The 24,465-nt window shown below is 46.0% G+C and overlaps 1 protein-coding gene across 4 annotated transcripts; it reads right to left on the bottom strand.

Moving 5' to 3' along the window:
• Positions 1-1,366: 1,366 nt before the first annotated feature.
• On the bottom strand, positions 1,367-15,306 carry LOC140522158 (inner centromere protein-like). Of its 4 annotated transcripts, none has more exons than XM_072637275.1 (6): positions 14,935-15,306; positions 13,637-13,688; positions 12,388-12,514; positions 9,568-9,702; positions 7,798-7,948; positions 1,367-3,018 (listed from the first exon to the last, which is right to left on the bottom strand). In XM_072637275.1, the coding sequence occupies exons 2-6, from the start codon at positions 13,678-13,680 to the stop codon at positions 2,999-3,001; spliced, it is 477 nt and encodes a 158-aa protein (XP_072493376.1). In that variant the 5' UTR covers positions 13,681-13,688; positions 14,935-15,306; the 3' UTR covers positions 1,367-2,998. The 4 variants fall into 4 exon arrangements, with proteins under 4 accessions (XP_072493376.1, XP_072493377.1, XP_072493374.1 ...); XM_072637276.1 differs by having other exon boundaries at positions 1,367-3,015; positions 14,935-15,305; XM_072637273.1 differs by lacking the exon at positions 1,367-3,018 and adding an exon at positions 6,170-6,681 and having other exon boundaries at positions 14,935-15,263.
• Between the last annotated feature and the right edge of the window lie 9,159 nt (positions 15,307-24,465).

The raw sequence follows: 24,465 nt of genomic DNA, 5'->3' as shown, positions 1-24,465 counted from the left end.
TTATGAGTTCTCTTTGCTGTTTACCTTTTCGTGCTTCTCTTCATTCTTGTGTTTGAAAGTCAAATTTTCTTTTTAGCTCTGGTCTTTTCATCAAGAATGCTTCAAAGTCCTCTATTTCATTGAAAGACCAATTTTTCCCCTGAAGCATTATACTCAGTTTTGCTGGGTAGGTGATTCTTAGTTTTAGTGCTAGTTCCTTTGACTTCTGGAATATCCTATTCCACGCCCTTTGATCCCTTAATGTAGAAGCTGCTAGATCTTGTGTTATCCTGATTGTATTTCCACAATACTTGAATTGTTTCTTTCTAGCTGCTTGCAATATTTTCTCCTTGACCTGGGAAGTCTGGAATTTGGCCATAATGTTCCTAGGAGTTTCTCTTTTTGGATCTTTTTCAGGTGGTGATTGGTGGATTCTTTCAATATTTATTTTGCCCTCTCGTTCTAGAATCTCAGGGCAGTTTTCCTTGATAATTTCATGAAAGATGATTTCTAGGCTCTTTTTTTGATGATGGCTTTCAGGTAGGCCCATAATTTTTAAATTGTCTCTCCTGGATCTATTTTCCAGGTCAGTTGTTTTTCCAATGAGATATTTCACATTATCTTCCATTTTTTCATTCTTTTGGTTTTGTTTTGTGATTTCTTGGTTTCTCATAAAGTCATTAGCCTCCATCTGCTCCATTCTAATTTTGAAAGAACTATTTTCTTCAATGAGCTTTTGATCCTCCTTTTCCGTTTGGATAATTCTGCTTTTGAAAGCGTTCTTCTCCCCATTGGCTTTTTGAACCTCTTTTGCCAATTGAGTTAGCCTATTTTTCAAGGTGTTATTTTCTTCAGTATTTTTTTTCGGTCTCCTTTAGCAGGGTGCTGATCTGCTGTTCATACTTTGCTTGCATGTCTTTCATTGCTCTTCTCAGTTTTTCATCCACCTCTCTAACATGATTTTCAAAATTTTTTGAGCTCTTTTTGAGCTCTTCCATGGTCTGAACCCATTGAGTGGGCTGGGAAACAGAAGCCTTGACTTCTGTGTCTTTCCCTGATGGTGAGCATTGTTCTTCCTCATCAGAAAGGAAGGGAGGAGATATCTGTTCACCAAGAAAGTAACTTTCTATAGTCTTGGTTTTTTCCCTTTTCTGGGCATTTTCCCAGCCAGTGACTTGACTTCTGAATATCCTCTTCACACCCACTTCGCCTCCAGATCTGCCCAGCTAGTGCTTGGGGTCTGAGATTCAAATGCTGCTCCACAGCCTCAAGGCTTCCGTGGGGGTGGGGCTGCTATTCAGTGTGAGATCAAGTTCAGATGCTCAGGAGGGGTCAGGGCTGCCTCACAGGCTCAGTTCCCTCAAGGGGTTTATGCAGACACCTTCAACAATGGATCCAAGCTCCTGCCTGCTTGGGGAGCCCCAGTGTGCTCCCGCCTGCACTGCTGCCTCCGGAGGGGGCCTGAGTTATGGGGGCAGCCCACTCTCCTCTCGACCCACCAAAGAGACCCTCTCACCAACCCTTGTCCCATGTGGGTGGAGGGACCTGCGTGGCTGCTGGAGATTCTGTGCCTGAAGCCTGCACGGATCTGCTCCTCTCGGCGCCAGGCGGCCAATGCAGGGCTGGGCTCTGTTCCGCGTTGGCAGCGCGAAGAACATTTGCGAGAGGTTTTCAGGCTCTCTGGAACAGCAATCTCGTCCACTCCACTGTTCTGTGGTTTCTGCTGCTCCAGAATTTATTGGCAGTTCTTTTTTACAGATATTTTATGGGCTGTGGGTTTGTAGCTAGCTTATTTGTGTGTTTCTACTATGCCATCTTGGCTCCGCCCCCTATCTTCTCTATTCTAAGGTTATTCAGGCCCAGGTTTCACCATTTGGTTTCTAAAATTCTTCCCAATAGCTGGACTAGTATTAAAGACATACCCCAAGGTCAGGAGATAAAAGGAAAAGGAAAAAGTTTGCTACATCCCAAAATACTTAGAGCATCTCTTTTCATGGTAGCTTGAAGATGGAATCTAAGGGGCTGCTCTCCTACTGGGGAGTGTCTGGACAAATTGTGGTGTACGAGTGTGATGGACTACTGTGTCCTGAGAAATGACTAAATGGCCAGTTTCAGAGGATCCTGGAAAGACCTCAATAAACATACAGAGAGCAAAGTGAACAGAACCAGAAGAGTTTCAACAGGGAAAACATTGTAGGGAAAACCAACGTCCAGATGTCCAAGCTAGCAGAGGAAAATTGTGAGTCCAGAACACTCAAAAGGAATCCCCCATCTCACTTTGACCAGAGGCTGATGAACTCCCAGTGCCAAGAAGAATGTATATTTTTGGGAGGGAACAAGACTGGGGATTTGTTTTGCTGCATTGTGCATGTTATGAGGAGAGAATTTTTCTTTTCATTTGTTTGGGACTGGGGCAATGAATGGAGGGACAGATTATAAATATAGATGAAAAATCAATTTTAAGAATTATTTCTTAAAAAAGATCCTTCCCAGCCCTTATATTCCACATTCTATCACCACTGTGGCTTTCACATTTCATTATCTGTATAGCTTGACAAAACAAATATTTGCATCATGTACTTGTGGACTACACTTTCACACCTGTAAGACCCAACTGTTAGATGTAGACTGAGGCCAGACTCCATTTCTGCACATGTCTAGTCCTCACTTAGTTGACCACTTCAGGTGTCCAGCGTCTCGAACAATGAAGCAGGTCTTCTCACCAGGCAACAGGCAGTGTCAGGCCCTTGGGTGAGCAGTGCCTCTCAATTTTCCTTCTCCAGTACCTGCCTAGGAAACCCCAAATGGATTCCCAGAGAGTTGGCCGTGACTGAAGAAGAGGAGTGGGGGACCTTGTACAAGGATGGGTTGGGAACAAAGGAGGTCTCCATATTCCACAAAAGTCTTCCACTTTTTTAGCTGGTGAATCAGGGAAGCCTTCCCAGATGTAGTGAGATATGACTTGGGCCTTGAAGAAAGAATTCAGTGGTCCAAGCAGTCCAGCTTCTGGGAGAAGAACTCATGATTTCCTAAAAACTGCTGGGAAAAAGGAAAAAAAATTATGGCAGGAATTAGGCACACACCAATATCTTACACTGCATACCAAGAGAAGTTCAAAATGGGTACATGATTTAGACATAAATGCTGATGCCATAAGCAAATGAAGAGAGCATGGAATAGTTCACCTGTCAGATCTACGAAGAAGAGAAGACTTTGTGACCAAACAAGAGACAGAGAGAATTATGAAATGCAAAATGGATCATTTTAGTTACATGAAATTAAAAGCTTTTTGCACAAACAAAACCAGTGCAACCAAGGGGAGAAGAAGGAAAGCAGAAAGACTGCACACAATTTGAACAGCCAGTGTTTCTGTAAAAGGTTTCTTTTCTCACATATACAGAGAAGTGAGTCCAATTTCTAAGAATACAAGTTATTCCCCAGTTAATAAATGGTCAAAGCATATCAACAGGCCATTTTCAAATTAAATAATTAAAACCTATCTATAGTCATATATCAAAGTGCTCTAAATCACTATTGATTAGACAATTACAAATTAAAACAAATCTGAAGTACCATCTCACACCCATCAGACTGTCATGGGTAACATGCCAGAAAAGGAAAATGATAAATGTTGGAGATGTGGGAAAATTACAACATTAATGCATTATTGGTGGAGTTGTGAAGTAATTCCACCATTGTGGAGAACAATTTAGAACTATGCTCAACGGCTACCAAACTGTGTGTACCTTTTAATCCAGCAATACCACTACTAGGTCTGTATCATAGAGATCATAAAAAAGGGTAAAGGACCCACATGTACAAGAATATTTAGAGCAGCTGCTTTTGTGGTGGCCAAGAACTGGAGACTGAGGGGATGCCCATCTCTTGAGCAATGGTTGAATAAGTTGTGGTATAAAAATATATGTTCTAAGAAATGGTGAGCAGGAAGACTTCAGAAAAACCTGGACTTACAGGAACTGAGGCTGAGTGAAGTCAGGAGAAGCAGAACTCTGCACACAGAGCAGCTGCAGTGTACAATGAACAACTATGATAGCCATAGCTCTTCTCAGCAACGCCAGAATCTGAGACAATTGCAAGAGACTCAGGATGGAAAATGCTGTGCACGTGCAGGGAAAGAACTAGCGGGTCAGAATGGAGATGAAAGCATGCTATTTGTGGGTGTATCACTGGCCTTTGCTTATGTTTCTTCTTCCACAACATGACTAATGCACACATGTTTACATCATTGTATCTGTATAACTTATGGGAGGCTGCTTGGCCTCTTGTGGAGCGGGGAGGGGAGGATAAAGTGACTGATAAACAAATGTGGAATTCAAAACCTTATTACCAAAAACAGAATATTTACATGCAGTTGAAAAAGGTAAACTACTATTTCCAGAAAAAGAAAATTGCAAGTCATTAATAACTACTTTTAAAAAATTTAATGGGATCACAGTTGCAGAGCTAGAAGAGGCTTCAAAGGTCACCTGATGGAGCCCCCTCCTTTTACATATGGGGAAACAGAGGCCAAGAAGTGAAATGAATTGTTCAAGGACACAAGCAGCAATATGTCTGGCACTTCATCAATAAGAGCTCATTGGATTCTCACAACCACTTTATGACACATTCTGATGCCCATTTTAGAGATGGAAGAGTTGAGGCTCAGCTTAAGTGACTTACCAGAGTCACGCACCCAGCGTCGTCCCCATGGGGACATTGAAATTCAGCCTTGCATTCCCCATCGGCTGTGGCCCAGGCTACCTCTCAAACACCAATGTGGAGGGAGCAGGTATACCCTGGGGATGGATGGAGGGTGATGAACAGGCCTTTTGAACACTTCTTGGAAAGAGCTAGTTTCGTTGAAATTGATTCTGCATTTAAAAACAAATAACCCCCAAAGGAGAAAGGAGAGGAGAGACAAAAGTTGCAGGGGTACGTCTGGCCTCTTCCTTTCCCTGCCACATCCACGGGCATTTTGTGCCCACATGAGAGGCGATGTAAGCATGGTATTGTGCTGAAAACCCAGCAGTGAGGTCAGAGGATGAGTCCAAGCTCCAGCACTGTGTCTGGTCATGGAAGCAGTGAGGGGAGTCTGGGCCTCATTTTTCTCATCCTAAAGTGGTTATGGTTGTTGTCAAGGATGCAGGTGAAGCCTGCTGTAAGCCACAAAGCACTCCATCATCACCCTAAAGTATGTTCAGTCTTGTCCAATTCTGTATCCCCATTTGCGGTTTTCTTGGCAGAGATATTGGAGCAGCTTTGTCAATACCTTCTCCAGTTCATTTTCCAGATGAGGAAGCAGAGGCAAGTGGGGCAAAGTGACTTGCCCAGAGTCACTCTACTAGTGAATGTCTGCAGCAAGGTGACGAGAACCTGGGCTGGAAACCAAGAAAATCCCGGTTCCAGTCCTGCCTTAGGCATGAACCAGGTGCATAGAGTGCAGGGCGAGTCAAGTAGCTGCTGCCTGCCTTGGTTTCCCCAGCTGAAAAATGAGGATAACTGCATTGAGTTACCAGGCTTGTGAGGGACAGAATGAAATGACCTTTGCAAGGTGCTCTGTCAACCTTAGAGAGACATGTCATTGTTGTAACTATTAGTGGTATGGGCCTTAATCATCCTCCCTGTGCAGGCGTGCATTTCAGAGTTAAGATGCTGCAACCCACAGATGGGCTCCCATTTGGGCCACATTCTTAAAGAGAAAAGAATTTCTGAACATTTCCCACTGCACCCTGACTGCTCACCTGCCCCGATTCTAGGCCTCTGAAAATCATCCAGCCCAAACTGGGAGGGTAGCACCAGAGAACACAGTACAGGAGTGTCTGGGCTGGGGAGACCAGAGAACACAGGACACGGAACATGTGGGCTGGGGAGGGGAAGACAGCAAAAGGGGGAATGTCAGGACTGGGGGGGACCAGAGAGCACAGGATGAAGAAGGTCCCAGCTAGCGGGGACAATGTCTGGGCCAGGATGGCCATGGAAAGGCAGAGCTGGATGGATCCTTGGAACCCGGGCTGTCAGGGCAGAAAGGCCTCTCAGAACCTTCTGTGGCTCCTTGAATGCTCCTGAGGATCAGCTGTCTCACCCCAGTGTCCAGCCCTACTTAACTCAGCCACCGCAAACCCACCCTTGGCACTTGCTCCCAGCCCAGGTCACGCTTCAGAGTTTCTTGATCAAGTACCTAGACCTTCCCCAAAGCAACAGCTCCACATCACATCCTGGAAATTTTTTCTTTATTAACTTAACCTTATAACCTTACCTTTTCTTAACCTGATGCTATAACGCTGGAACCTGACACCACCCTGGGACTAGGTACCTAGCAACCTAGCACTAATGTACAGGTAAGGGACTGCTGGCTTGGACACGTGGGCGCTGTGAGCACCGTTCTCCCTCGCGGCCACCCACAGCTTCTGGGGGTCTCAGTCTCTATAGTCCCCAGGCCCAGTTTTGACTGCACAGGATGGCCAAGAGGGGCCTCCCTGCTCCCATCTCAAGGTGTCTTCAGGCCATATGACAGGCCCCCAAAGCGCTAGGATTCTGGCAGTGGTGGGGAATCCCAGAAGGCAGAACTGGTATGAGTGTGGTAACGCGGTTGACTCTGTTTGAATATGTCCTCAAGGTCCGGACTAAGGATGGTGCCAAAGAGCTGGTCAGTGTCAGGAGGCAAGTAGTACTGATGGATGATGGCCTGCCTGAGCTGGGACCCTGGGGCAGGAGAGTCAGGGGTCACACCAGAAGATGCCACTCAAGTCCTAATGACTCCCCCCATCAAGGCTGCTCCAATTCCCTTCTCATCAGCCCCTGTACTGCCATTCCTCACAGCTCAGAACTTTCCTCCCCTGACCTCAGGCCCCAGGCTCTCAGTAAGCTCAAGTCCTCTCCAGGCACCTCAATCCCATCCCTTCCTCTCTTGTCCCTGAAGGAGCCTCCTGAGAGCCCACCCTGCAGCATGTCTCTTCCTTTGCCCTCCCTCCCTCCAATGAACTCCTTTCAAAAGTCAGATGCTCATCACTCCCTTCAAGTGAAACTGTCCCCAATAAACTTCTCAGTGCCAAATGGAACAGTCTTGGCTCTGCAGCCGATGGACCCCGGGCCACCTGCCCCTTGCCTGCTTCTCCTCTTTCCTAACTGACTTCTCTTCATCCTTCTCGATCGAGGCTCCCTACTGGGCCCCCTTCTCCTTTCTCCCTATACTGTCTCCTCTGGTGAAGTGGATCACTCCCAGAGCCCTCCCCTCTCTCCTGAGTGCCAGTCCCAAATCATCAACTGCCTATTTCAACAGCTATTTCAAACAGGCTGTCCCACAGGGTTCTCAGATTCAGAATATCTGACATCCAGAATTCTCTCCCCTCACGGATACCTCCCTCTTACTGTTGAGAGGACTGCCCACCTGGCTCACAATCTCAGCATTACCCCCGACTCCTCACTCATTCTCCTCCCACATGGTCCATCAAGAACCAACTAAACCTTACACTATCTCCACTGTATCTGACACTGTTATTGATCCTGCCTCTCTCACCACTGCAGTTCACACAGGTCCCTGTGACCTCAACTGCATACTGCCCTCCCTGTGGGTCTCCCCTACCCATCCTCCACAAGACTACACAGGGAGTTTTCTAAAGGCCAGCAGGACGGACCACATCCCTCCCCTGTTTAGCCTCTAGATCAAATAGAAGTTTCCACTGACATTTAAAGGCCAAGCTTTACATCTTGTTCCCACCCTACCTTTCTAGACTTGTTAAGCACTGCTTCCCTTAGTACACCTCTGTCCAATCTAATGAGGGGTGTCATTTGAAATTAAGGGGGGAGGTCTACACTTACCAGTGGCCCAAGCAGGAATGGGCTTCCCGTGTTGGAACTCATCATCTGTGGAGTCATCACTATTCAGATCCATCCCACAATTGTCTGGGTTGGTCTTGGGCCCCCCCTTGGGGTCCTGGGGGGTCATTTCATAAGAGTTGCAAACCGCAGACTGAAGAAGAAAGGAGACCTCTATTATCTCTTCCTGGCAACTTGGGCTGCCAGAGCTGAAAGGACCTTTGAGATGATCCAGTCCAAACCTTCCCCCTCCCCACTTCACTGATGAAGCGACTGAGATCCCGACTGGCCACAGGCTGGGAATAAGACTCAGGTTATGTCTCCACCTCTCTGAGGCTCAGTTTCTCGAACTGTAAAATGTGGAAAATTCACACTCAGCATCTAGCTGGGAGTCTCAGAGGAGATGATGTTTACAGAGACAGAAATCCCTGTTTGTGAAGAGTAAGTCTTGTGCCTGGCAGAGCCCAAAGACTTGTTTTCTGGGAATGTGTGAACTAACCCCACAGGGTTTGTGGGGCATCTTCATCTGCTTATGGACCAAGGACCAGATCACTGAGAGCAATGGGGAAGGCAGATGGAGATGGCCTCATCTTGATGTGTGTAGCTAAACCCTAGATAACACTCCTGAGGGCCAGGAGCTCTTGGACTTGACCACCTGCTGACTGAAAAAAGCCAAACGTCAATAAGTGGAATGGAAACTACAGTGCAGTCCCCTGCTGTCAGACAGAGCTGAGACAAGCCAGCAGAGCTTGGTTAAGCTGGAGGCTGACAAGCAGTCATTGGCTGCCCACACAGACCTCCCCTTGAGGAATTTTCCCAAGGCTTTCTTTCCCTGCTCCTCCTTGGAGGTCACAGAATGTTGAGGAGGTTCAGAGTTTGACCTGAGTGGGACTTTGGGAGATCATTAAGACCATCCCACTGCCTCACTTTGGAGAAGATAACTCTGGGGCCCAGAAAAGCTAAGAGTTCACGCAACAAATGCTGCATGCTGAAGGCTGAGCTCCAACGTGTTATCCTGTTTTGTCATTAGCCCCAAGTGGTCTCAGATACAGCCTTGTGCTGCATCATACAATGGTGACCATGCCAGCCCATTGAACCCCGGTAACGGTGTTGAGAAGACGGAATTAAATAAGAATTCATGTCAATGTTAAGATGTGGTTTCGGACAATCCAATTTTGCAAGGGGGAAGTGTGTAGAGACAGCAGCTCATGTGAAAAGGATCCAGGACATTCAGGGGACAGGAAGTTCAGGGTATATCAACAGTGACACGGCATCCCAGAAAGACAGGGAGAGGCAGGTGGGCAGGACTTCCAAAAACAAGGAGGTAGCCCTGGTGCTTCTAGCCTCTGCCCCTTACCAGGATCAGGCTGCACCCCATCATTCGATGTTGATAAACCAGAAAGTCCCCAGATAGGGACAATCCAATGCCAAAGGACATGGGACTGCTGAGCCTGGAGGAGAGAACACTTGACTTGTGTCTTCACTTCCATGCATGGTGGGCTCCTGGCTGAGACCACAGAGGGCAGAATCAGGGGCAATTGGGGGAGGCCACCCTGGGCACATCCAGACATTCAGAACTCTCCAAAAATGCAATGGGCTGGCTGATCAAGTGATGGGCTCACTATTCTTGAGAGATCTTCAAGCAGAGGCCAAAGGACCTCTTATCCTGAGCACTGGAAGAAGACCAAGTTTGGGCCTGGTGAGTGGCCTAACAGCCCCCTAGGAGCTTGCCTTTCTACGTTTCTGAGCAGTGAGATGCAGAAGGGGCCTCACCTGCACGTGCGTGGTCTCATCCAACCATCTGTCAGAGGCCCCAGCAGCGGCTGCCACCACCTTGGCCTCCTTGGCCTTCTTCTCCTGCTCCTTCTGCAGCTTCTTTGGCTCCTGCTCTTGGTGCTGATATTGCTCCTAGGGCCACAACAGCATTGCATCAGCCCAGACAACTGCCCAAGGCGCTGCCCCTCACCATTTCCCTGTCCCAGGAAAACTCGAAGAGCCCAGGGGCAGCAGCCTCTGAAGGGACCATTGGAGGAGGAGGTAAGGGCTAGGGCTGTAGCCAAGACCAATGCCCACCCCAGGTCCCACCTAGTGCTTCACCCTCTGCTACTTCTCCTCCAGTTCCCTCTGAAATCTCTCCAACGGGAGCAGAGAATGGAGCCTTCTAACTCAACCCAATGCACAAGGCTTTGAGGTCCACTGCAGGCAAGCATCATGCTGACAACCATAGACACAGGCCATGCCTTGTGAACTAGTGAGCTCCCTGCTGCTCTGAGGAGTTCGAGTAAAGGCTAGACAGATGACCCCATCAGGATGCTGTGGAGGGCACACCTCCCTCTCACAGAACTAGGGTTGACATAACCTCCGAAGCTCACCACACAGACGCTACCCAAGGGATCAATCCCCACTGAGTTCCAGCTCCCTCCTCGCACTGCCCTTTCTGCCGTCAACCGGAGACAAAATCTCCCGATTCATGCAGCTGGCTCAGCGTGGACTAAGAATTGGGAGAGTGGGAAGCATGGCAGTGGAGAGGATAGTGGGAGACAGCATTTTCAGGATGAGTGATACAACTGCGTTTGCTTGGTTCAAAAATTCAGGTGTCAGCCAATGTTCATCAAATCGAATAGACAAAAATCCTTCAAATGGATGAAACAAAAGTCCTTTCTGAAAAGATTCGGCCCAGAAATACTTTAAGCAGCGGCTCCTGAAGCACATTTAATGGCAAACTAGGGGGCTTTGGGAGGGAGCCAAGTCTCATGAGAATTCCCAGCTTGGGACCTCCCTCCACCACTGTCTGTCGACGTTTCTGGACCAGCTAAAAAAGGGCCCAGAGCACTGAAGATTTCGTGACCTGCCTGAGAGTCGACAATCTCTTGAAGGTAACAACACTCTGATCTCTCCCTAAACAGAGACTTTGGCGTGAACTGCCTTCCCGGGAACGCCATGCCTCCCAAGTTCAGTGGGTCAATGTGGGACAAAGCTCTCCTCGGAGGAGAGCTAGGACACCACAGCCCCGGACAGAAATGCTACCCCATTCCCCAAGGCTTCAAGGCAAGGAACTCCCCATTCCCAGAAGGAGGACAATATGATCTCCTTGACTACTAATCACCTGCTGGGCTCTTTTTGGTCTCTAGAACATAAATGGAAAAGGCTGCTCCCCTTGCAGGAAGCATACGAATATTCCAAGATAGAATCACCTGCTTAACCTGGACACTGGGCATGGCCCTGAACTTTCTTACGAAGTAGCCAAGAAGGCCAGGAAGAATCTCACCTCAGGAACCCAGATTTAGGTAAGTGGGAGAACTCTCCCAAACCCCCACAGACCCACTATAGACAACAAACTCCTGGCCTTAGGATTTGGGGATCCTGGAGGCAGTATCCCTGGGTGGGCACAGGGAAACAGGGGAGTCTCTGCAGACCTCAGCACAAAATTATAGAGACAGCTGCCCTGCTCCCCCAGGCTCCTTTCCAGATTCCCAGAGGCTGATGATGGTGATGGGCCTTTCTCTGCCCAAGACTCAGGTTCCCTTCACCTTCATCACTCCAACCCTGTCTCATGGCTTTCTCCCCACTTCAATTCCAAAAGACAAGTAAGTCATTCCTACAACTTTAAAATTCACTGGCCAGAAGGTTTTGTGGAATGCCCTTCGGGGCAGGGACCAGCACACACAGTGGTGTGCTCCTTAGACCAAACTCAAGTGAAAGGTACAACCTCCTTAACAGGGATCTCATAGACTCTGGGAATTAGGAATGAGACTTTGAAAACAGTTTTTCTCAGTAACAGTAGCTGAAAAGGTCAATACTACCATTCTAAAGTAGGGAGCACTGTCGGCTACCATCGAGCCAGGATACAAGGGAAAATCAGGGGCAAGGTAAACCAGAGGGCCATTTGTTTCTTTGTTGGCAAGGACCCAGGATTGAGTCCTCAAGATCAAGGAGGGTCAGGCAGTGGGTCGTGGCTGCCAACAGTGCAAAGGGCATGCCCGGGATGACTCATTTGCGCTAGACCAGCAAGGGGGACAAGCCCTGCAGGGCTTGCAGTGACCCTGCACCAGCAACTCGACCTCGTGGGGCTGCCTTCCCCAGGGAGTTACTCTGCTGAAGTAAGCTAATCTCCTAAAACGATTCTGTATACAACCCACATGGAATGTTCAACTGAGCCTCAGCTTGGTCAGGACCTAGATTGCCAGGGTCAAAGCTGCATTTTCTCTACAGTCAAACCAAACCTCTGGCTCACCTACAGGCAATGCTTGATCTATTTGGACCCCAGTTCTCTGAGAAGGTCACCAACCAAAAACTGCATTCCCAGCTGTCCCGTGGAAGTCTCAGGCACAGGCCAAGCAGAGAAAGTTCTCTCATGGCTACTCCTGGCCCTAGCACTGCTCTTGGCATCGAAATAACGGGACGTGTTGTGCTTGATGAATGACTTCATAACACTGGGGTGGCTGGTGGAGGTCAGCGTCACGAGCATCTGGTTCTTCTGCACTATATAAAGGAACGTTTGTAGGGGCCCCACCACCTGCCCAGGGAGAGCAGGATGAAAGGCGTGGGCATGGTGCCAGCATAGCAGCAGCCAGGACAGGGGGTGTGCCTCACCTGCCTTACCTTGCAGCCAGGGCAGAGGGGGAAGGCTGTCTTGGTGCAAGGAGTGAGAGCCTCATCGTCCATGTGGTCCCATTTCTCACCCGGCTCACTGACAGCCTGCTTGTAGCTCCTCTTCTGCCTGTAGGGGCAGAAGCAGTGCCCATGGGGGCCCTGGGAGGGATGACAGCAGCCCTCTGCCACAGACCAGGAAGCCAGGCCCTGACAGGTGGGGTCTCAGACTTCCCCCTACCTCCATGTCCTGGACCTGGCACACTTCAACAATCACAGGCCTAGGCACTCACTCCTGGAGGGCTCTAGATAGGCCTGGGGAGGGACAAAGATCAAGTCCCCACCTACCCTCAGGGAACTATCAATCTTACAGAAACACCAGATGGCAACAGGCATCACACACACACTGCTGTGGAATCATATGTGTCTGATTAAATCAAATACAACTTTTCTAAGCACCTCCTCCATCAAAAAGCCTTCTTCTAGGTTCTGAGGCTCCAGTAGTAAAGACTGAGCAAGTCCTGCTCTCAGAGGCTCACAGCCTGCTGGGAATATCCACAGGGAGGAGTGTGTGTGTGTGTGTGTGTGTGTGTGTGTGTGTGTGTGCGTGCATGTAGGTCACCTATACATGGTACACGAGTTTATTTGGGGAGGGAGGGAGAGAGGACAACTCCCTCTTCACTGGAGGCTAAAATTCCTCCTGGAGCCACCCACCAAGGCCACAGGCAGCGTTTACTCAGGGTCCACCATCACTTTGTCACCAACTGAGCATCAAGAAAGCTTGAGAGGCCTTCCAATTCACCCATTTCACAAAGAAGGAAACTGAGGCCCAGAATAGTCATCTACCCAAAGTCCCACCAGTAATCTGAGTTCTTATCATCCAGAGAACTTAGGAAACGTCCTCCTCCTGTCCTTTCACTTGCCCCACTAACCAAACTCTTCTTAAAGGCCAATTCTGAGAATGAAGTTATTTTGGACGTGACAGCTGTGTGTCAGGATGGGTTGGGAAGGGACAAGATAAAGGCTCTCTGGCATGACTCTGGGACCCCAAGCTCATCTGGAAGGTGACTTGTCCCCAACAGCCTAGCCTGCCTTGGTATGTGTAGTCTGGAGGTTCTGAGAGGGGCTGAGTTTAAGTCTCTGGAGGGCTTTAGCATCACTGAATTCTTGGGACCCTTGGCCAGCTCTGGGGGCCATCCTGAGTGGCCTCTTCCTGTCACTTGCCCTCACAGATACCCACGAGTCATCCTACCTCATGCTTTGAGGAGGCTTCCTGGGCTCCTCACCTTGGTCCATCTTGCTCTCTGTGGAGAGAAGAAGATAATGGAGACCCATCCTTACTCAGAGCCTTTCACCCCCACTATCTTGTTAGATCCTCGTCACAGATTTAGGGCACAGAGGGATCCAAGTCATAGTATTAGAATTGGCCAAAGGAGGGGACCTGTCCGAGATCATGCTGACTCCAGGGCACTAGGCTGCCAAGTGACCCCCCTCACTTCTCCCTCCTGCCCAGGTGAGCAGGACAGGGTAGTCCATTGAGAAGCCAAGTCATCATCTGAAGTTCAATCCAAACCTCAGAATCAATTAAGTGGCCAACCTGGCATGACCACCGGGCTTTTGAATTCCCTGAAACGACAATTCCCCAGCACCCCCCAGGAATCCCCTACGTGACTTCCTTCTCCTCAGTCCTGTTCCATGAACTTTTCCTTCATCTGACCCAATGCTACATCAAGAAGCTAGAGCCTACACTCATACTTTGCATGCCATGCTAGAGCTGCTCCTGTTCCCAGAGCCTGGCAGCTAGTGTGGACCAGTCTGCCAGCCCCTGTGGAATGTGACTGCCCTATTCAGGTTCAGGCTGGCATTGCCATCCTCTCCTCCACAATTTCCTCTCTGAAGCACAATTCCATGCCGTCCTGACATCCCATTTGTCTTAGAGAAAAGCCAAGCTTTTTCTGCGGGGTCTGAGACATTACTGGTGATTGTCTGCTAACCTAATAGGTCTGCGCCTGCATGGGATATCCCTGAAAGGGATGGCCCTTATGAGATCATCTGTTCTGACTGCCCTTACTCTAGAATGAGGAAATGGAGGAATAGAGGCAGGTGCTCCTCCAGCAAACACAAAGTCAGAGCAGGTTGGACAAGGAGGCAGCAGGCAGACAACCACCAGCCCCAGAGTTTCCCCTTCCTTCTCACAGCCCATCACCCCGACAAGGCTTTACCACTGTCGCTATCTGCTTGGCTTCTAGACTCTAGTTGGGCCTGTGAGGACTTGCACACCAGGTCACAGCGGGAGCCCCTTTGGGTCCGGGGGCTTTCTGGTAAGTCCAAGAGAAGCTCAGTCTCTGGCTGTGGCTGTGTTCCTAGAGAAGAGGAGGCACCATCTGACTCGGTCAGGACAGGTGCTGCAACTTCTGGAGACGTTGACTGGGCTATCCAGAGTTTGGCCACAGACTGAGCAGGCCTCGTATCTTTCACCTTGGGCTCCTCAGGGAGTACCAGGGAGGAGGTCCCAGATACTGGGTCAGGGAGACCCCCACTCCTGCTTACCTAGGGGTCTTGCAGCCACACCAGCGAGACCTGGTCACCCTTTGGACTCCTGCGCTCCAGTTTTGTGCCTTTTCTTGACCACTACAGCCAACAAGCAACCTTCCAAACCGACTGTCCCTTTTGGAGTAAGGCAAACTGTTGGGGTTGCAGAATTCCATGGCTGTTGGGGAGAGAAGGACCAGTGGGGGAGGGAACGCCTAGGTCACTAAGGTTAGGCTACAGGAATGGCTTTGAAGCTAGACAATTGAGGTGTTGCATCCGGCTAGTTTTGTCACTTTACTACAAATGTGGCTCAAGCAAATCATGTACCCATCCCTGTGCCTCAATTTTCTCATCTGTAAAACAAAGGGCAAGAGTAACTGCTCCTGCAGGTGCTAGAGCCCCAACCTCTTCAGACATTCAATCTATGAAATACCCAGAAAATAACTCTCTTGTCACCAAAGTTCTTGCTTCAATATGCCAAATGCTTCCAAATTGGAAACATAAGAATTATCTGAAGGAATTACATTAAGGGATGCTGGTTACCTTATGTTTTCCTCCTGCACCCTAAGAATGCTGGGAATGTTTCATCTGACTGACAGTTGAAACCTATACATTGCTCTCTCCATTTAGAATAGAAGTTCCTTGAGAGCAGGGACTACTTGGCACAGTAGTTTGCACCTAGTAAGAGCTTAATAAATGTTATTCATTCATTCCGCAGAGAAGGACACTCTCTTTCCTTTGTACCCCAGGACTTACAGTGCCTGGTATACAGTCAGCACTTAATAAATGTTGCCTTACTGTGTTTGCCTTGCTACGATCTTGGAACAAAATGTATCTTGAGTTGTTCCTAAGACTATTCTTCTGATCTGTTCCCATTCTCCCCTGTGTCCACGATCCAATAGTCATGTCTTTTTTCCTTATGATTCTTCAGTGTTTTCCTTTCTATTGACGTCTTAAATCCTTTGCCCTTTTTGTATCCTCAGAGCTTAGCCCAGTGCCTGGTAAGCAGAAGGTGCTTAATAATTGTTTACTGATTGATTATCCCATGCTTACACATAGCCTCACATGCCACAAATCCTTCATGATCCTCTGTACTCAATTTGGCATTTTGAAGAAGGCGGTCTACACTTTTATTAGACTTACCAGCTCTAACACACCTGTCATGTGAGCATTTGTATGATAGTCACCTATGCTATTGTCTTATGCATTTAATAAATGGATATTTCTATGACTACTGGAGCCAGTTCTTTGCTAGATTTTCTATCTTCCTCAAAGCACAAGACCGTGCCCTGCCCATACCTGTAGTTGGACCAATACTCATTGAAAAAAAATGGATCTTTTATGGATTTCAGTCTCATCCCCAAACCTAGGAGTTTCTCTGGTCATTCAATTGGACGCTTTGAGGAAGAATCCCAGGAAATACAGATATGACTGCCAGAATATTCCCCTGGTTTGACAATGAGAAACCTGAGGTACAGACGGCAAAAGTGACTTCTACCCACCACACAGCCCATCATGAAAGCCTGGTAACTAAATGCTGTTATCCTCATTTTTCAACTGGGGAAACCAAGATAGGCAGCAGCTCATTGACTCGCCCTGCACTCTATGCACCTGGTACATGTCTAAGGCAGGACTGGAACTGGGGTCTTCTTGATTTCGAGCCCAGGTTCTCGTCACCTTGCTGCAGACATTCACTAGTTGAGTGACCCTGGGCAAGTCGCTTCGCCCCGTTTGTCTCTGTTTCCTCATATGTGACATGAGCTCGAGGAGGCCGTGGCAAAGCTGCTTCAATATATCTGCCAAGAAAACCGCAAATAGGGTTACAGAATTGGACAAGACTGAACATACTTTAGGGTGATGATGGAGTGCTTTGTGGCTTACAGCAGGCTTCACCTGTATCCTTGACAACAATCATAACCACTTTAGGGTGAGAAAAATGAAGCCCAGACTCCCCTCACCGCTTCAAGGTCCAGACATGGTGCTGGAGCTTGGACTCATCCTCTGACCTCACTGCTGGGTTTTCAGCACAATACCATTCTTACATTGCTTCTCATGTGGGCACAAAATGCCCGTGGATGTGGCAGGGAAAGGAAGAGGCCAGACGTACCCCTGCAACTTTTGTCTCTCCTCTCCTTTCTCCTTTGGGGGTTATTTGTTTTTAAATGCAGAATCAATTTCAACGAAACTAGCTCTTTCCAAGAAGTGTTCAAAAGGCCTGTTCATCACCCTCCATCCCTCCCCAGAGCATACCTGCTCCCTCCACATTGGTGTTTGTGAGGTAGCCTGGGCCACAGCCGATGGGGAATGCAAGGCTGAATTTCAATGCCCCCATGGGGACGACGCTGGGTGTGTGACTCTGGTAAGTCACTTAAGCTGAGCCTCAACTCTTCCATCTCTAAAATGGGCATCAGAATGTGTCATAAAGTGGTTGTGAGAATCCAATGAGCTCATGTTGATGAAGTGCCAGACATATTGCTGCTTGTGTCCTTGAACAATTCATTTCACTTCTTGGCCTCTGTTTCCCCATATGTAAAAGGAGGGGGCTCCATCAGATGACCTTTGAAGCCTCTTCTAGCTCTGCAAATGTGATCCCATTAAATTTTTTAAAAGTAGTTATTAATGACTTGCAATTTTCTTTTTCTGGAAATAGTAGTTTACCTTTTTCAACTGCATGTAAATATTCCGTTTTTGGTAATAAGGTTTTGAATTCCAAATTTTTTTATCCATCCCCTTGCCCTCCCCTCCCCGCTAGACAAGAGGCCAAGCAGTCTCGCATAAGTTATACAGGTACAACGATGTAAACATGTCTGCATTAGTCATGTTGTGGAAGAAGAAACATAAGCAAAGGGCAAAGTCACACACCCACAAATAGCATGCTTTGATCTCCATTCTGACCCGCTAGTTCTTGCTCTGCGCGTGGACACCATTTTCCATCTTGAGTCTCTTGCAATTGTCTCAGATCCTTGCGTTGCTGAGAAGAGCTATGTCTATCATAGCTGTTCGTTGTACACTGTGGCTGCTCTCTGTACAGAGTTCTGGTTCTCCTGATTTCACTCAGCCTCAGTTCCTGTAAGTCCAGGTTTTTCTGAAGTCTGCCTGCTCATCATTTCTTAGAGCATAATAGTATTCCATTACATTCATATACCAGACCTTGATCAGCCATTCCTCAAGAGATGGGCATCCCCTCAGTCTCCAATTCTTGGACACCACAAAAAAAGCTGCTGGAAATATTTTTATACATGTGGATCCTGTACGCTTTTTTTACGATCTCTGTGATACAGACGTAGTAATGGTATTGTTGGATCAAAAGGTACGCACAGTTTGGTAGCCTTTGAGCATAGCTCCAAATTGTTCTCCACAATGGAGGAATTACTTCACAACTCCACCAATAATGCATTAGTATTCTAATTTTCCCACATCTCTAACATTTATCATTTTCCTTTTCTGTTATGTTAGCCATGACAATGTGATGGTGCCTCAGATTTGTTTTAATTTCCATTTCTCTAATCAATAGTGATTTAGAGCATTTTGACATATGACTATAGATAGCTTTTAATTATTTAATCTGACAATTGCCTGTTGATAGGCTTTGACCATTTATTAATTGGGGAATGACTTGCATTCTTGGAAACTGGACTCACTTCTCTGTATATTTGAGAAATGGAGCCTTTAACAGAAACACTGGCTGTCAAAATGGTGCCCAGTCTTTCTGCTTTCCTTCTCCTCTTGGTTGCATTGGTTTTGTTTCTGCTAAAACCTATTAATTTCATGTAATCAAAATTATCCATTTTGCATTTCATAATTCTCTCTGTCTCTTTTTTGGGCCCAAAGGCTTCCCTTCTCCACAGATCTGACAGGTGAAGTATTCCATGCTCTTTTAATTTGCTTCTGGTGTCAGCCTTTATGTCTAAATCATGTACCCATTTTGAACTTCTCTTTGTATGCAGTGTAAGATATTGGTCTATGTCTAGTTTTTGCCATAATTTTTACCATTTTCCCAGCAGTTCTGAGGAAATAGTGAGTTCTTTTTCCAGAAGCTGGAGTCTTTGGGCCATTGAATTTTTTCTTCAAGGCCCAGGTCATATCTCACTACATCGTGAAGGCTTCCCTGATTCCTTACCTGAAAAAGTGGAACACTTTTGTGGAGTAAGAGACCCTCCTTTGTTCCCATCCTGTCCATGCACAACGTCTCCCACTTCTCTTGTTCAGTCATGTCCAACTCTCCGGGAATTCATTTGGGGTTTCCTTGGCAGATACTGGTGCATTTTGCAATTTACTTCTTGTTGGAGTCACGTTTGACCCTAATAAGGTAGCAATGAAAATTTATTGCAAGAGTATTCAGAGGAACTGAACACTTTGGCCAAAGTGGATCCTCACCCTCTTTTCAAGATTAGGAAGCCACAGATAGAGAAGCAACGTTGGCTTTATACTGTTAATTCAGGACAGAAACTCCTATCAGGAGACAGATTGGCCTGTTCTCCATTAAGTCATCATCTTCTCTATATATCCATTATGTAACCCCTCTTAGTGTGACTTCCCCCTGTCAAACATATTTTAACATAGGACTCATGATCAGAAAATGGAGGGATAACTTTACGTGGGATGTGTCTGCTTATATACATGGGGTTTATTAAGCAAGTGCAGTGAAGAAAAGCTTTCTCCAGGGACCTCTAGGGTGTTTTCCCTGGCTGGTTTCAGCTAACCGTAAGATTTGGTTCCTTTGTTAAAAACTTTGTAATTTTCTGAAAGCCACTGTCTGTGTCCTGATTGGTTGAGTCCATTTGCAGTCTACTGGCCTTCTTAATATCTGACTTATTCTCACTGACCTCATCAACTAATAATAACTTCTGTGGAAACTGACCTTTTCCTGTCTCTCACACTTCTCCAGCTCATTTTACAGAGTAAGAAACTGAGCCAGCAAGAAGTGACTTGCTCAGGGTCACAACTAGCAAATATCTGAGGTTGGGTTTGAACTCAGATCCTTCTGATTCCACACCTGGAGCTATATGCACAGCACTGCCTTAGCTACCCTTCACAATCAGAGACTTCGGCTGGTATTACACAGGCTTTTGGCTTTGCAGTGCTTTATTTTGAGTTTCCCTTCAGCTCTAAATTTTGTGGGCTGATACCTGGCAGCAAGATTCACAGGATCAGGGGGGAGGAGTTAAGATAGCTGAGTAGAAACATATACATATGCTAGCTTCTAACCCACAGCCCCTAAAATACCTGTAAAAAAGAACTCCCAACAAATTCGGGAGCAGCAGAAGCCACAGAACAACAGAGCAGAGGAGATTTCTGTTCCAGAGAGACTCGAAAAACTGACACCAAAGGTCCGCCACACCCCGACCTGGAGCAGAGCCCACCCCTGCCTTGGCCACAGCTGCACCACGAGGAGTAGATCCAAGCTGGCTTCAGGGACAGAATCTCCAGCGGCCGCGCAGGTTCCTCCACCCACAGGTGCCAGAGGTCAGTGAGAGGGTCTTTTTGGCTCACCAAGAGGGGAGTGGGGTGTCTGCATGGCTTGGGCACTCTCCGGAGGCAGCAGTGGAGGCAGTAGCGTACAAGGGCTCCCAAGGCAGGCAGGGGGGCGGTTCGATTGTTGAAGGTTTCCACATAAACCCCCTGAGGGAACTAAGCCCAGAGTGGCGTCCCTGCCCCCACCCCAGCACCTAAACTTGATCTCACACTGAATAGCAGTTCTGCCCACACCCAAAGCCCTGAGGCTGGGAAGCAGCATTTGAATCTCAGCTCCCAAGCTCTAGCTCGGCAGATCTGGAGACAAGGTGGGTGTGGAGAGGACACTCAGAAGTCAAGTCACTGGCTGGGAAAATGCCCAGAAAAGGGGGGGAAAAATAAGCACATAGAAGGTTACTTTCTTGGTGAACAGATATCTCCTCCCTTCCTTTCAGATGAGGAAGAACAATGCTTACCATCAGGGAAAGACAGAGAAGTCAAGGCTTCTGTATCCCAAACATCCAGAATAAGTATTCCATGGGTGCAGGCCATGGAAGAGCTCAAAAAGGATTTTGAAAATCAAGTTAGAGAGGTGGAGGAAAAACTCGGAAGAGAAATGAGAGAGATGCAAGAAAAGAATAAAAATTATGTCAACAGCTTGCTAAAGGAAGAAAATAACACCTTGAAAAATAGGCTAACTCAATTGGCAAAAGAGGTTCAAAAAGCCAATGAGGAGAAGAATGCTTTAAAAAGGAGAATTAGCCAAATGGAAAAGAAGGTTCAAAAGCTCACTGAAGAAAATAGTTCTTTCAAAATTAGAATGGAACAGATGGAGGCTAATGACTTTATGGGAAACCAAGAACTCACAAAGCAAAACCACAAGAATGAAAAAAAGGAAGAAAATGTGAAATATTTCATTGGAAAAACAACTGACCTGGAAAATAGATCCAGGAGAGACAATTTAAAAATTATGGGACTCCCTGAAAGCCATGATCAGAAAAAGAGCCTAGATATCATCTTTCATGAAATTATCAAGGAAAACTGCCCTGATATTTTAGAACCAGAGGGCAAAACAAGTATTCAAGGAATCCCAAACCCAATGCAACCAAAATCCGGAGGGATGTAGTAAATTGGGAAAGAATTTTTACAGCTAAGCTTGGGGATAAAGGCCTCATTTCTAGAATATATAGAGAACTGACCCAAATGTATAATCATACGAGTCATTGCCCAATTGATAAATGGTCAAAGAATATGAACAGGCAATTTTCAGAGGAAGAAATTAAAGCTATCTATAATCATATGAAAAAATGCTCTAAATCACTATTGGTTAGATGTCCATCAACTGGGGAATGGCTGAATAAATTATGGTATATGAATGTAATGGAGTACTATTGTGCCATAAGAAATGATGAACAAGAAGACGTCAGAGAGGCCTGGAAGGACTTATATGACCTGATGCTGAGTGAAAGGAGCAGAACCAGGACAACTTTATGCACAGCAACGACCACAGTGTGTGAGAGTTTTTCCGGTAGACTTAGATTTTTGTAATAACACAAGAACTTCTTCCAAAAAAAAAAAAATCCCAATGGTGGTTCTCAAGGCAAAATGCCTTCCACACTCAGAGAGAGAAATATGGAAGTCACTCACATAATGTAACATATCATGTTTGTGTATGTGTATGTGTTTGTGTATCATGTTCTGATTTGTTATACGATTTCTTTCATTTATCTTAGTCTCACTACATAGCATGACTATAGTGAAAATATACTCAAAAGGAAAATATATGTAGAATCTATACAGAATTGTATGCAGTTGTGGGGAGGGAAGGGGGGAGTGGGGGGTAGGTGGGAGGGATAAAATCACAATTGTATGGCAGTGATTGTTAAACATTAAAAAATAAAAAAATAAATTAAAAAAAATAGGTTAACTCAATTGGCAAAAGAGGTTTAAAAAGCCAATGAGGAGAAGAATGGTTTAAAAAGGAGAATTAGCGAAATGGAAAAGGAGGCCCAAAAGCTCACTGAAGAAAACAGTTCTTTAAAAAATTAGAAAGGAACAGATGAAAGCTAATGACTTTATGAGAAACCAAGAAATCAGAAAACAAAACCACAAGAATGAAAAAATGGAAGATAATGTGAAATATCTCAGTGGAAGAACAACTGACCTGGAACACAGATCCAGGAGAGACAATTTAAAAAATACAGGACTACCTGAAAGCCATGATCAAAAAAAAAAGCCTAGACATCATTTTTGTGAAATTATCAAGGAAAACTGTCCAGATATTCTAGAACTAGAGGGCAAAATAAATATTGAAAGAATCCACCTGTCACCTCCTGAAAGAGATCCGAAAAGGGAAACTCCTAGGAACATTGTAGCCACATTCCAGCCTTCCAAGGTCAAGGAGAAAATATTGCAAGCAGCCAGAAAGAAAGAATTCTAATGCTGTGGAAATACAATCAAGATAACACAAGCTCTAGCATCTTCTACATTAAGGGATTGAAGGGCATGGAATAAGATATTCCAGAAGTCAAAGGAACTAGGATTAAAACCAAGAACCACCTACCCAGCAAAACTGAGTATAATACTTCAGGGGAAAAAATGGTCTTTCAGTGAAATAGAGGACTTTGAAGCATTCTTGATGAACAGACCAGAGCTGAAAAGAAAATTTGACTTTCAAACACAAGAATGAAGAGAAGCATAAAAAGGTAAACAGCAAAGAGAATTCACAAGGGACTTACTAAAGTTTACATTCCTACATGGAAAGATAATATTTGTAACTCCTGAAACTTTTCTCAGTATCTAGGGAGTTGGAGGGATTACACACACACACACACACACACACACACACACACACAGAGAGAGAAACACAAATACACATGGAGAGAGACACACACAGAGACAGAGAGAGAGAGACAGAGACAGAGAGACAGAGACAGAGAGAGCGCAGAGGGTGAGTTGAATAGGATGGGATCATTTCTTAAAAAATGAAATTAAGGGGTGAGAGAGGAATATATTGGGAGGAGAAAGGGAGAAATGGAATGCAGCAAATTATCTCTCATAAAAGAGGCAAGAAAAAGACTTTTTAATGGAGGGAAAAAGTGGGGAGGTGAGAGGGAAAACGTGAAGCTTACTCTCATCACATTGGACTCAAGGAAGGAATAAATTGCACACTCATTTTGGTGTGAAAATCTATGTTACAGGAAAGTGGGGGAGAAAGGGATAAGCAGGGTAGGGTGGATGATGGAAGGCAGTGCACTAGAAGGAGGGAGAAATTAGAAGTCAACACTCTTGGAGAGGGACAAGGTCAAAAGAGAGAATAGAAGAAATGGGGCGCAGGTTAGGATGGAGGGAAACAAAGTTAGTCCTACACAACATGCCTATTATGGAAGTCATTTGCAAAACTACACATATATAGCCTATATTGAATTGCCTGCTTTTCCAATGGGGATGGGTGGGGAGGGAGGAAGGAAGTGAACTTGGAACTCAAAGTTATAGGAAAAACTGTTGAGTTTTATTCTTGCATACAACTGGGAAATAAGAAATACAGTTAATGGGGCATAGAAATTTATCTTGCCCTACAGGACAAAAGAGAAGATGGGGCTAAGGGAAGGGAGGGATGTTAGAAGGGAGAGCAGATTCATGTTAGGGGTAATTAGAATTCTTGGTGTTTTGGGTTGGGAGGATGGGAGAGATGGGGAGAAAATTTGCATCTCAAAATTCTGTGGAAATAAATGTTGAAAATTTAAAATAAATAAATATATTTTAAAAAACAAGGAAATATTAGGATAACTTCAAATAAACTAAAAGTTAAATGACAAAAAAAGAAATTCATTCAAGCCAGGGAACGCAAGTGGAAATGAGTGGAGATTTCTGGTGGGTTTGGTTAGGGAGAGGTAGCTCCTTTCTGAGTTCATATGGTAGAGAGAAACTGCCAAAATTTCTCAACCCCAATGGGGATATTACAAACGTTTCATTATTATATTTAAACATACGTTCATATCTTAGATAAAAATAAATAAATATAAGCGAATATTATGTTTCAAACAGGGCCTCTTATAGATGAAATTGTACCAGAGTGACAGAGAGATAATTCTT

Source organism: Notamacropus eugenii, chromosome 2 (assembly GCF_028372415.1).
Source record: "Notamacropus eugenii isolate mMacEug1 chromosome 2, mMacEug1.pri_v2, whole genome shotgun sequence".
Lineage (NCBI taxonomy): Eukaryota > Metazoa > Chordata > Mammalia > Diprotodontia > Macropodidae > Notamacropus > Notamacropus eugenii.
This window is presented reverse-complemented; position numbering and strand designations above follow the sequence as displayed.